Genomic DNA, 14710 nt, shown 5'->3' on the forward strand with positions numbered 1-14710 from the left:
TTTTTTTTTTTTTTTCAGTAAGTAGAAGTGATCATGCAGTGAACAACTTTGTGTAGTTTGACATATTTTTGTAAGAAAATTCAAAAGGTAGATTTCCTATCATGGAAATGTAAGGAATCATTGAAAAATACTATAATTGAAAAATAATGCTGGATTACCCAAACAAAAGCTCTCATCAATGTAGTCTTTTACAATGTTCACTGATGCCATTTATCCCCTCCCTGGCTACCGCTAGACATTATTTAAGTAGGTATGTCTTTTAAATGTATTTTTTATTTAAATTGACTTATATTTTGTTACTGACAAATTAAATTTGAAGAAATGGTTATGTATGTATGAGGCATATCGTCTTACATTTTGCAGATAATGGTTGGTACTCATTTAAGCTCCCAACACTCTTGGTTCTAAACCACATCCGTGATGTACTCTCTTATGACTTCAGGGAAAAGCAGATCCTTTCCTGTCTCCTCATTTTGATCTCCTTGGAAGGAAATAAGCTCCTTTTTCATATACTTTTTTAAAAACAGCTTTATTCAAGATATAATTCATCTGCTGTATAATTCATCTATTCAAAGTGTACAATTCAGTAGTTTTTAGGATATTTAGAGTTCAGAGTTGTGCAACTCTCAGTAGTCAATTTGAGAACATTTTCATCTCTCTAAAAGAAGCCTCACCCTTCTTAGCTATAATCACGCCACATCTTCACCCCCTACCCTAGGGGAACTATTAATCTCCTTTGCATCTCTCTAGATTTGCCTTTTCTGGACATTTCATGTAAGTGGAATCATCCGACATGCCATTTTTGACTGGCTTCTTTAACTTGGTATGCTGTTCTCCACTCTTCCATGTGGTGGTGTGTATTACTACTGCAGTCAGTTCTCCGTATTGGTGCGTTCCACATCTGGCGTTCAATCACAGATTAAAAATATTTAAAAAACTGCATCCATACTGAACATATGCAGACTCATTTTTGTCATTATTCCCTAACCAATGCAGTATAACAACTACTTATATAGTATTTGTGCTTATTAGGTATTATAAGTAATCTAGAGATGACAATATAGGAGAGGGCGTGCATAGGTTATATGCAAATACTATGCCATTTTATATCAGATACTTGAGCCTCCATGGATTTTGGTATGCAGAGGAGGTCCTGGAACCAATCCGCTATGGATACCAAGTAGATGTCTATACTTCATTCCTTTTTATGGCTAAATAGTATTTCGTTGTATGTATATGTCACTTTTTTTTTTTTTCCCATTTATCAGTTGATAAACAGATATTTGGGTTATTTTCACTTTCTGGTGGCTGTGAGTAATGCTGGTACATATGAATTTTCGTGTGGACATGTGTTTTCATTTCTCTTGAGTATGTACCTACAGGTGGAATTGCTGGGTCATATAGTAACTCTGTTTAAGCGTTTGATGAACTGCTAGTTTCCTAAATGGCTGCATTAGTTTACATTCCCACTACCAATGTGTGAGGGTTCTAATTTCTCTCTAACACTTACTTTTCTTTTTTAAAATAATCATCCGCTGTGGTTTGAATGTGCTCCCTAAATTTTATGTGTTGGAAACTTCATCATCAAATTCATATGTTGATTGGAGGTGGACCTACGGGAGGTAATTAGGATTAGATAAAGGTCATCAGGGTGAGGCCTCCATGATGAGACTGTTGGCTTTGTACGAAGAGAAAGAGATTTGCACTAACATGCATGTGTTTGCATTGTTTTGTCACGTGATGCCTCCTGCCATGTCATACAGCAGGAAGGCCCTCACCAGATGCCAGTGCCATGGTCTTGGACTTCATAGCTTCCAGAACCATGAGCTATGTCAGCTTTTCTTTATAAATTACCGAGTCTAGGGCTAGGCACAGTGACTCATGCCTGCAGTCTCAACACTTTGGGAGGCCAAGGCAAGAAGATTGCTTAAGAACAGGAATTCGAGACAAGCCAGGACAACATAGCAAAACCATTTCTCTTAAAGAAAAAAACAAAAAACCAAAAAACAACCAGGTGTGGTGGTGCACTTGTAGTCCTATCTACTTGGAAGGCTGAGTTAGGAGGATTGCTTGAGTCCAGGAGGCTGCACTGAACTTTGATCCTGTCATTGCACTCCAGCCTGGATGACAGAGTAAGACCCTGTCTTTTAAAAAACATAAAAATAGGGCTGGCTGTGGTGGCTCATGCCTGTAATCCCAGCACTTTGGGAGGCTGAGGCAGGTGGATCACGAGGTCAGGAGTTTGAGACCAGCCTGGCCAACATGGTGCAACCTCATCTCTACTAATAATACAAAAATTATCTTGGTGTGGTAGTGCGTGCTTGTCATCCTAGCTACTTGGGAGGCTGTGGCAGGAGAATCGCTTGAACTTAGGAGGCAGAGATTGCAGTGAGCCAAGATTGCACCACTGCAATCCAGTCTGGCAACAGAGCGAGACTCTGTCTCAAAACAAACAAACAAACAAAACCCAGTCTGTGGTGTTCTGTTATAGCAACAGAATATAGGCCAATGCATGATGCTGGTAAGTGTGAAGTGGTATCTTGTGGTTTTTACTTGTGCTTCCTCAATGGCTAATAATGTTGAGCATCTTTTTATGTGCGTATTGTCCATTTATGCATCTTCTTTGGGGAAATATGTATCAGATCCTTTGCTCATTTTTTACATTAGTTGTCTTATTGAGTTGTGATAATTATTTTTATATTAGATATAAGTGCTTTATCAGGTGTGATTTTCTAATTCTGTGGGTCCTCTTTTCACTTTCTTGATGGCATTCATTGAAGTGCAGAAGTTTTTAATTTTGATGTTCAGTTTATCCTTTGTTGTGCTTTTGGTGTCATATCTGAACACAAGTCTTTAAAGGTTGAGTTTGCTTGGTGAAACACCTTTTCTTTGGATACCAGGTTCATAAGATTGGGCACAGTCAACTTTTTTTTTTTTTTTTTTTTAATCTCAATCACTTATTACTTGAAGATAATCTCAGGTGCAGCTTATTTTAAGGCAGTACCAATTAGTTGACTTTCAGACGTGTTATTTGGAAATACTTTTAAAGGTATTTTGATAAGAAAATCTAAGTTTTACAATAAAATGGAACCTTGCAATGTAGCTTTGCATTTTATGGTAAACATTAGTTACTGCTTACTTTACAGGTACTCAAAATCAGCTAACTACTTCAATTTCAGAATGTAACTTTCTCATGCCTTATTTCGACTAGTATTGAGCCTCTTTATGCTTAGAAGATGGTGTTGAATCTGTTTCAGGTTAAAAAATACTTTATTCAAACTATTATTTTCTTGAAAGTTAATATGTCTAAAGTTTTTGAAAGACACTAATCACTGAGATTTTTGGAGATTTAAACTGATTTATTTTTGGTTATCCATGGAAAACTTAAAAAATGTCTTTAATGAATTATAGTTTTAAGTCTCATCTTGTTCTCGATGATTAAGGTACAGGGCATGGCTTACTTACAAGTGTGTCTAAAGTTGTACAAATTAATCCTAGCAGGATTCCATCCGTTAATGTCAGTGCTGTCAATTGTTCTCCCCTTTTTCCTGTTATTCTGGCATTATATCTTTTCTGTATGTAAATTCTTATTTTGTGGGTGAAAAGGGATATGGTTCAACAGGATTCAAGAACTTAAAGATTGCCCTTTTTCACGTTTTTCGTAAGTAGTAAGTCTTCTAAAGTGAAGTCAGAGTCATTATAAAGGCGTGATAATGGAATCTTATCTATTTTGAAAAACAACTCTTATTGCTATTTTTAGTAAATGTAAATGGTCTGCCATTTATTTTAGAATTATTCTGTTTCTAGGCCCTAGAAAGGCTCTGCATTTTATAATTAAAGTTAGTAGAGGCTGGAACAACTTCTAGGAATGTCATAATGTGCTGTAGGGGACAGCGATACTTTTAAAGGTTCTGACATTCAGCCAGTAAGGTGCTTCTATTTCCAAATAACTTCTTTTCCCCCCAGGAATAGATACAGGAAATATTTTTGGTAAATCTGCCAAGTTTTTTATGTGATTCTCATTATATTAAATTTTATTAACAGTGCCTAAATAATGCTAACATTTTAAGTTAAACAGTTATTCAGCTTACCACTTGGACATTACTGCTGATTAGAATTGAAGGCTAAGTTGAGCCTGGGGAATGAGCCTCATTGTCCAGAAAAGGGCTCTTAGATTTTTCCCTGTCAGTGTGTCATAACCTTTTATAAGGGCAGCGCCAAAAAAGGAGAAGCTGCTACTTGGGGCAGTGTGTTTGACTTTGGCATTCTCACAGGTATGCTGTCTGGGAAAGAGTTCAGGTCTCCTGCTTAAGAAATTGGGAACTAGGCTGCTTCCTGTGGTTCTGTTGCTTTGTCAGGGGAGGGAGGGTACCTGATTTCTACTGAAGGCCAAAATGCAGAGTCAATACAGCCGGTTCTTGGCAAAAATTATGATATTTAGAAACTTTTGGAATGTCTGCAGTGTTTTCTAGACATTCTGGGGAGGTCACTGGTGTTTGGAAAGTACATACAAATGGTGTATGAAAGGAGCGTGCCATTTTCTGCAGAGGTGTTCATTACGTTTCATAACCTTGTGTTGCCGTTTAATGAGGTCAAAGAGGTATCTCGACTGTGACTATGGAATGCTTATCTTTTGTTTTGTCTTGGTCTCCTACCTGTCTGTGTCTTTCATTATCTCTGACTTCTTGTATGTTGGCAGTGGCTTTATTTCCTTTCACACTCAGCCTAGATTCCAGGCTCACTTGTAACTCCTACATCAGAACCCTGAACTGGCTTGCCTGTTTTGTAATCTGTCCTACCATGCATACCCCTAACCTAGCACAAACTCCCTGCCCTTCCCTTCTCTTGTACCCTTGTGGCTCAGCACTTCTGGATAAATTAGAACAACTTTGACGATGGTATTGGTCAGGGTCCAGTTGTCGAGCACAGACTCTAATTCTTCCTACTTTAAGCAGAAAGTGATTTATTACAGGGAATTAAATTTCTTGGTGAATTGTTGAGCATACTTAAAAACATACTCTCTAGCACGACCTGCTGGGAGCAATTCCCAAGGCTGCCCTGTGGGACTGGACTGCCAGGGTGGCCAGCGTCTATCCCAGACATGGGGCTGCTGATTTGGCTGTTGCTGCTCCACTGCTGGCCTCAGAACCACACCACCTCAGCCGCTGTCCACAAGAGCAAAGTGGCTACGTCACAGTCTGTTTCTCTCCCCACTTAGTTCAGTTTCGTTCTTAACCCAGTTGGACCATACAATTTGTGTTTTGCGTGATTCACTTTTATCATGATCTGACAGAACCTAAATCTAGAGCAGAACCCCAGTAGCAAGAGAACTGGGAAATGTGGTTTTCAGCTTTCCAGACTCTGCAGGGCTAGAAGGTGGGAGTAGGTTGAAGTGAGTCAGTCTGCAGTATTTTCTACATTTATAGTTTCCGAGTATAGCTGGCTCTTCAAGACTGTTCTGTAGTCCTTTCACCTTTCCTTGATAGGTTGACTTGTTTGTTGCTGAAAGCAACAGTTCTCACTCTACGCTGGCCTCTTTCACTCTCAGCAGATGGTGGAGCCTACACTTGAGAAGAAGAAGCTGTCGGGTACGAACTCCACTTAATTGTCCTCCCATTCTTCCCTGCTATCCCTTTCAAATGACCACAAGTAGCTGTCATAGCCCCGTAAAGAGTGTGAGAAAGCAGAGGCAGGAGTCAGCAAGGTTGCTGGGAGGACTGAGGCTCTTGGAGGCGGATCCTGGAGGTGAGAGGGCCGGGTGTGAGGACAGGAGCACGTTCCAGAGGTCCCACGACAGCCCCGCACAGCACGTGGCACCATTCTTCACTTAGAATCCAGGGCACTGTACTTTCCTGTCTCGCTGGCGGCAGCTCATTCTGTTTCCTTCATTGAATCTTCTCTTCATATCCTCAGGTTCAGTCCTTATTCTGTTCTTGACTTCTCTTCTCTTTGTGGGCAATCTCCTTTGTTTATCTCTAGCTTCAGCCTTTCCCAGAAGTCCAGAGGTATATTTCCAGTGGTCAGTCATCTTAGATATCTCATAGGCTTCTCACATCTAACATATCTGAAACCACTCTCGATTTTTCTTTTTTCTTTTTTTTGTTTTCAAATCTCTCTCACTTAGTGTCTCCCATTTTAATAAGTGGCTTTATCATTTATCCAGTAACTCAGGCCCCAAATCTTGGAGTTATCCTTCATTTTTTTCTTCTCTTATTTCTCACACTGAATCCCGTTAGTAAATTCTGTTTTCTCTGCTTTTAAAACATACCCTGAAACCAGTCACTTATAATCAGCCTCATTGCTGCCATTCCAGGCCACCATCATCACTAATAAGCCTTACAAATGGTGGCCCTAACTTTTAACTTCTGTATCCAGTTGCCAGAGTGACATAAATCTAATAATGTCTTTCCACTGCTCACTTAGATTATAAATCCTATTGCACTTAGAATACAACTTAAAAGCCTTACTATGGCCTACAAGGTTCTGTGTGGATGGTCCCAGTTATCTTTCTTTACCCTCTAAGCGTTACCCACCTGGCTTACCAAGTTACTTCCAAGCTGCCTCCTGATTGTTCTGTATTTAAAACAACTGCTTTATTAACTTACTGGGATAAGATGCATAATGGTACATATCTTTTTTTTTTTTTTCAGTTCCCCAGTAGACTATAAGCTTCATAGGGCAGGAATGTTATTTTGCTCCTTATCTTTTCTTCACCCGGTACATAGTAGGTGCTCAAACATTTGCCACATGGCAGATGGGGACAGGGAAATTATTCTGAAGGTCTTGTCTTCATCGGAAGATTGAAGGATAAGAGGGTCTTTGTGGAGAAAGTAGTCGTAAGAAATAGTCATAAAATATGGGACTGATCACTACTGCTAGGAAGAGAAAAGTAAGCAGTGGAACTTTCAAATTCACAGGAGCAAAAACGAAATGAATAGTAACCCAACCAGACCAGTGGGAGTCAGGAAAGGAAAAGTAGAAACTGTGCAAGATAGCAAAGAAAGATGAAACAATGGGAATGGTGGAGCAGCCCCATTTCTCTCTACCCTCTTAGGACTCAAAATCCCTGGACTTCACATAACAAAGAAGCATAGGAAGATGCTGAAAGGTGAAGAGAAGACTGTGGCCACTCTAGAATGACAAGGGGGTCAGTTCCCTCAGTTTCCTTACTATCTCCCACATGTCCCGTACAGGGCACTGTGGAAGCCTGCATCCCTGAACCACCAGTAGTCACAGACAGCAAAACTCTGAGAAGAGCCTGTTCCGCATAGCCAGAGGACAGGGGAAGGGAGGGTGGTCTAACAAAACAGACCTTTTTTCGGTACTCACTCTGCTCCAGCTAAACCAAGGAAACTGCCCTCCTCCCTTCCGAGGCTTCGAGAGCAGGCAGCGTGCTTCGGTTCCCCACCCAGAGGCAGGAGGCGTGCCTGAGAAGAGAGTTAATCTTTCATTTCCTGTGTGGCAGAAGCAGGTGGCACTTCAGTTGCCCTGCCAGGTGGTGCTAACAGCGCCTCATGGGGAGCCGATCTTCCACCCTCTGCCTGGTAGGAGCAGGTGGTGCTCTGACTTCTCTGCCAGGGTAGTGTCAGCAAGGCCCAGCTTAGGGCCGTTTCCAGCCCCCACCAGCCATGATGAGGTGGTGCTAGCAGGAGGCTAATTACCATTACACTTGACCCCTTCCATTGCCATCATCCCCTGGTGGGGAGGTGAGCCTCCACACCTACTGGTGGCAAATGAGGTATGGAGGAGTGGAGCTAACTGACACTGCCCACCTTTCTATCCCTCCTCTGGTATAAGTAGGGCCCATGGGGGTGCTGAACTTCTGCTCCCGGATGCAGCAACAAACTGGTGTGGCTTAGCCCTTGGCTTTCCCTTCCCTTGTGGTAGCTTGGCCCAGAGGGTAGCTGATCTTACACAGAGGCAACAGAAATGGTGAGTTGGAGCCACACTTTGGCTGGGAAGGTGTCAATGAGCTGAACTCCCACCCCATCTGTCTGCAACAAGGCAATGTGAGTCATCACCTGACTTTTGTCAGGGTGATGGGGAATGGGGGGCTAGCGGGTAGCTGAACATGCACGCCCACGCATCCCTGGTATTAATACCTTTGTAGTAGGGAAGCTGCCCACTAAAAGATTAAATTGGATCTAGGGTCTCTTAATATCAGAAACATACAGGATACAATTCATACAAATTTATACAATTCCTGCAAATCACTCATACCAAGATCCAGGAATATCACCTATGAATGAGAAAGGACCATCAGCAGGTGCTACCTGATTTATCTGACAAGGATTTGAAAGCTGCTATGATAAAAATGTTTCAACAAGTTATTACAAATTATTTTGAAACAAAACGTTAGAAAATCTCAGCCAAGAAATCAAAATTACTTATTAAAAGCCAAAAAGAAATGATAGAACTGAAAAATAATGATATTTTAAAAATGCTGAATGGGCTCAATAGAGTGGCAGTGGCAGGTGGACTTGAAGACAAGATTAGAACCTGCCCAATGTGAAAAAAGTAGACTGAAGAAAAAAAAAAAGTCTCCTAGACCTCTGGAATGATGATAAAAGAGAGAACACTTGTGTCATTGCAGTTTCAGAAGGAAAGAATAGAGTGGGACCAAAAAAAGAGCTGAAGAAATACTCTGACTGCAACTTCTCAAATTTGGTGACAGACAGAAAGCTGTAGATCTAAGAAGCTGAGTGAGCCCCAAACAGGATCAACCCAAAGGAATCTGTGCCAAGATGCGTCATGATTAAACTTGTGCAAGGTGGACTCAGGAAAGCGACTGAAAGTAGCTGGAGTTTAACAATGTGTAATTTGTAGGGGAAAACCAGTCCAATTGAGAGGCGCCTTCTCATCTGGAATGATGGTGGCCAGAAGAAAAATGGCACAACATTTTTCAAGGGCTGAAAGAAACAACCATTAACCACCAATTCTATATGCAACAAAAATATCGTTCAGGAATGAGGGGAAAAGGAAAACTTTCTTGAATGAAGGAAAATAATTTATTGCTGCCAAGCATACCCTTAAAGACTAGGTAAAAGTTCTTTAAATGAGTGGAAATGAAAACATAAGGCTCTGAATTTCAGAAAGGACTGGAATGGGCAAATATAGGGACACATGTAATAGACTTTTTATGAGTTATATTTGGTTGAAGCAAAATTTTAACACAATTTGATATACTAAGTGTATGCAGAGGAAATATTTAAGACATGCTTAAAAAGTGAGGAAGGGCCTTTTGGCTGGAACCAACCATCTTCTGTTAATTTACCAAAATGATGAACAACAGAGAGAAAGGGGAGAGGCACCCGATATGTTCTCTAGGTGTTTTAGAAAACGTGGACTTGTTCTTTTGGCCACATACCTGCAAATGTCTAAGAAAGGTGTTATTGGAGACATCAAGGGAATGGGTACTCTTCAGAAAGGAAGCCCCACAAGTGTTACCATGGCAAAACTGGAAGAGTCTACGATGTTACTCAGCATGCTGTTGGCGTTGTAAACAAACAAGGTCGGGGCACGATTCTTGCCAAGAGAACTAATGTGCATGTTGAACACATTAAGCACTCTTAAGAGCCAAGATAGTGTCCTGAAACATGTGAAGGAAAATGATCAGAAAAAGAAGGAAACCAAAGAGAAGGGTACTAGGGTTCAGCTGAAGAGTCAGCCTGTTCCCAGAGAAGCACACTTTGTGAGAAGCAGTGGAGAGGAACCTGAGCTGCTGGGGCCTCTCCCCTATGAATACATGGCATGATAGGTGTTAAACCCCAAAAAACAACCAAAAACTCTGGACTGTGTTTAAAAAAAAAAAGGTGGGGAGAGTAAAGGCAACTTACATAGAAGTGTGGAAGCCTGTTTTTCCTATTGCTTGTGCTGGTCAAAATGTTGATACCAGTAGAGTGTGATGAGTTACATATGCTTATTGTGGTCCTTAGAGCAGCCATTATGAAAACTGAGTGATACACTCCTGCACTATGAATAAATCAAGGTGAAATTATTAAAAAAACTGACATAATCCACAGGAAGAAAGGAGAAACAGAAAAAACAAAATAACAAATAATTAAATGGCAGGCTTAGGCTTGTCATACTAATAATTGGCTTAAATATAGATGGTCTGAATACACCTATTACAGGATAGAGATTGGCACAGTGGTTAAGAAAACATGATCCAAAACTATGTTGTTCAAGAAATTCTCTTAAACCAATGACATAGGTAGGTTGAAAGTAAAGGATGGAAAAAGATATGCCATGCAAACATGAATTTAAACAAGAGTGGCCATATTAACATTTAAAAAACAATTTCAGAATAAATAAAATTACTAAAGACCGAGACATAAGGATCAAAGAATGAACACATTAGGAAGACATAGTGATCCTAAATATGTACACACCAAACAGAGCCTCAAAATACATGAAGCAAAAACTGATAGAGCTGAAAGGAGAAATAAATTTAACAAATACTCCATACATATAAATAAATTTAATAAATAACTGAAGTCTTAAACACCATAGTCTTAGCAATTAGTAAAATTATACACCAAATCAGCAAGAATATAGGACTTACACAGTTGACCAACAGAATCCGACATTTAGAACACTTTACCCCAAAACAATAGAATATCCGACTTTCTAAGTGCCCATGGGACATTATAGACATTATCCTGGGCTAAAAAATAAAACATGTAAAAGGATTGAAATCCTACAGAATTTGTTCTGTGACAATAATGGAATCAAACTAAAAATAGTAAAAGCAACAGGAAAATCTCTAAACAAATTCATAAACCATGGGTCAGTCTCAAAGGAAAATGTTAAACATAAAAATGAAAAATACATTATTAAATATGTGGGATGTAGCTTAAAGCAGTCCCAAGAGGGAAATGTATAGCACTAAGTATTATAAATTAAGTTGAAAAGTAGAAAGGTCTCAAGTCAATCTAAGCTCCTACCTCAAGAAACTAGAAAGGAGCAAAACAAACCTAAGTAAGCAGAATGAAGAGCAGGAGTCAATGAAAAGAGGGAAAAGAAGAATCACAAAAAGCTGTTTCTTTGAAAAGATCAATGAAATTGTTAAATTACTAGCAAGACTGACACAGATAAAAAGGAGTCAGACCCAAATCAGTGATCAGGAATGAAATAGAGGATATCACTACAGAGGCTGCAGCCATTAAAAGGATAATTAGGAAATGCCACAAATAACTTTGTGCTCGTAAATTTGACAACACAGAGGAAATATCTTTAGTTTTAGTTAGCTTTTTATTTTAGTTTTTCTTAAAAACTAAAGCCTACTAAAACTCAACCAAGACAAAATAGACAATCAGAACGTAGGCATACCTCAGAGATGTGGTGGATTTGGTTTCAGACTACTGCAGTAAACCAAATAGGGCAATAAAAGGAGTCACAGAAAGTGGTTTCCCAGTGTATATAGAAGTTATATTTACTCTATAGAGTGCAATAACATTTTGTCTAAAAATACACTAATTGTTGCTAGACAATGCTGACATAAGTGAGCACATGCTTTTGGAAAAATGGTGCTGATGTCACTAATGTTCAATTTGTAAGAAAATATAAGTAAAATAAAAAAAATTGGCCAGGCGCGGCGGCTCACGGCTGTAATTCCAGCACTTTGGGAGGCCAAGATGGGTGGATCACAAGGTCAGGAGATTGAGACCATCCTGGATAACACTGTGAAACCCTGTTTCTACTAAAAATGTCAAAGAAATAGTGGGGTATGGTGGCAGGCACCTGTAGTCCCAGCTACTCAGGAGGCTGAGGCAGGAGAGTGGCATGAACCCGGGAGGCGGAGCTTGCAGTGAGCTGAGATTGGGCCACTGCACTCCATGGAGCCTGGGAAACAGAGTGAGACTCCATCTCAAAAAAAAAAAAAAAAAAAAAAAAAAAAAAAAAAAAAAAAAAAAAAAATCATCTATGAAGCACAATAAAGTGCAATAAAACAAGGTATACAGTAATGTTAAAAGCCATTAAAGAAATCGAATTCTTAATTGAAATGCTCCTTAAAAAAAAGAAAAAAAAAAATCTCTGGGCCCAGATGGTTTCACTGGACAATTTACCAACATTTAAAGAAGAAGTAACACCAGTTTTATTCAATCTCTTCTAGAAAACAGAGAAGACCTACAAAGTCATTTTGTGAGTCTGGTATTACCCTGACAGCAAAATCAGAGACTGCAAAAAAGGAACTCCACAGTTCATTATCGCTAATGAACTTAAAGGCAATGATCCTCAAGAAAATATTAGCAAATCAAATCGAGTAATTAATATTTAACATGACGAAATGGGATTTATGCCAGCCATGCAAGATTCAGCATTCAAAAATCAATGCAATCCACAATATCAACACACCAAAGAAAAATCAGTATCTATCAGTTGACTCATTAAAAGCATCTGACAAAATCCAGCATTCATTCGTGATTAAAAATTCAGAAAACTAGCAATAAAGAACTTTTTCAGCTAGATAAAGAGCATCTAACAAAAGCCTCCTCCAGGTAAGACCATATTCCATAATGAAAGATGGAATGTCTTTCCTCTCAGGTTGGGAACAAGGCCAGGATGTTCAGTCTTACCTTTGCTGTCCAAAACAGTAGTACTAAAAGACAAGAGCAAAACAGTCCCAGTTTATGGGTTACATCATTGTTCATCCTAAGAAATCTAGAAGAAAACTTCTGGAACCGAGGAATTCAGCATAGTTGCTGCATACAGGATCAACACAAAAACCATGTTTCTATACCCTAACAACAAATATGCAGAAACTGAAATTGAAAACACAATGCCATTTATGTTTTAAAAATTATGAAAAAGATATAAACTTCAACATGTATAGGATATTTGTGCTGAAAATTACAAAACACTGATGAAACAAATCAGAGGACCCAAATGTTGCCACCAACCATATTGACATACTGGAATATTCAACATGGTAAATATGTCAGTTCTGCCTGAATTATCATAGCTTTTATGCAGTTCCTACATAAAATCCCAGCAAAGATTTTTGGTAGATACATAAAAAGATTATTGAAAAACTTGTATGGAAAGGCATAGGCCCCAGAATGACTAAAACGATCTTGTAAAAGAATAAAGTAGTTGGAATCACTCTGATATTAAAGCTTTCCCCTGTAGTGATAGTAATCAAGATACACAGATTAATGCGGTGCAATAGAGAACTAAAAGATAAATATGCCAAATTAATTTTTGACAAAGGTGAAAAAGCAATTCACTGATAGATTATTATTCTTAACAAATGGTGTTGGAGCAGAAATTGGACATTCATAGACAAAATGATCAACCTTGATCTAAATTTTATATTTGATACAAAATTAACTTAAAATAGATTATGGACATAAATGTAAAATTGTAAAACTCTTAGGGGAAAAAAGGAGAAAGTCGGCCGGGCGCGGTGGCTCATGCCTGTAATCACAGACCTTTGGGAGGCTGAGGCAGGTGGATCACCTGAGGTCGGGAGTTCCTGACCAACATGGAAAAACACCATCTCTACTAAAAATACAAAATTAGTGAGGCATGCCTGTGATCGCAGCTACTTGGAAGGCTGAGGCAGGAGAATCGCTTGAACTTGGGAGGTGGAGGTTGCCGTGAGCCGAGATCGCGCTCCAGCCTGGGCAACAAGAGCGAAACTCCATCTCAGAAAAAAGGAAGAAGTCTTCAGAATCCAGAACTAAGTAATAAGTTCTTAGTCTTGATACCAAAATCACAATCCATAAAAGAAAAACTTGGTAAGTTAGAACCTGTTAAAGACTTTTTCTCCATGAAAGAGCATATTAAGAGGATGGAAAGACAAGCTACAGACTAGTAGAAAATATTTGCATCCAATTTATCTGCCAAGAGATTAGTATCTAGAATATGTAAAGAACTTTCAAAATTCAATAGGAAAAAACAGTTCAGTTAGAAAATGGACAAAAGACATCAACAGACTTTTCACCAAAGAGGATATTTAAGTGGCAAATAATCACAGAAAAAGACATTCATTCAGTATCACTAGCCATTAGGGAAATGGAAATTAAAGCCATAGGGAGAAAACTTCTGCTAAATGGCTGAAATAATAATAAAAAGACAACAAATGTTGGTGAAGATGCAGAGAAACATTGCTCATACATTGCTAGTGGGAATGTAAAATGGTACAGCCACTCTAGAAAACAGTTTGGCGGTTTCTTATAAAAAACGTAGAACTACCATACAACTTGGCAGGTGTACTCTTGGACAGTTATCTCAGAGAAATGAACACATAATCATGCAAGAACCTGTACAGCAATGCTTAGAGAAGCTTTATTTTTAATAAATACCCCTACACAGGAAACAGCCCGGATGTCCTTCAGTGGACGCATTATTAAACCATAGTACATCTGCATCATGATTACTTCTCACAATAAAAAGGGCCAAAGTATTGATGCACCTCCTGTGAATCTCCATGTCGAGTGATAAAAAGCCTATGCTAAAAGGTTATATGCTGTATAATTCCACTGATGTAATATTTATGAAATGACAAAATTCTAGAAGTGGATTAGTGACTTCCAGTGGCTGAAGAGCAGAAGAGAGTAGGAAGGACATGGATGTGGTAATGAAGGGGCGACATGAGGGATCCTTGTGGTGGTGGAAATACTGTATCTTGGCTGTATCAGTGTCAATATCCTGTATGTGGTGTTGCACTAGCTATTCAAAGTGTTGTTGTTGTGGGAAACTTGGT

General features: G+C 39.2%; 1 protein-coding gene across 1 annotated transcript in view; it reads right to left on the minus strand.

The window, feature by feature from the left end:
* Positions 1-9549, minus strand: part of LOC112621599 — a 74766-nt gene extending 65217 nt beyond the window's left edge. The window contains exon 1 of the mRNA XM_025381054.1: positions 9448-9549. Coding sequence (XP_025236839.1) covers positions 9448-9549 — 102 coding nt within the window. The remainder of the gene's footprint in view (positions 1-9447) is intronic.
* Positions 9550-14710: the final 5161 nt, after the last annotated feature.

The sequence above is a fragment of the Theropithecus gelada genome, chromosome 3, assembly GCF_003255815.1.
Source record: "Theropithecus gelada isolate Dixy chromosome 3, Tgel_1.0, whole genome shotgun sequence".
In the NCBI taxonomy this organism is placed as follows: domain Eukaryota; kingdom Metazoa; phylum Chordata; class Mammalia; order Primates; family Cercopithecidae; genus Theropithecus; species Theropithecus gelada.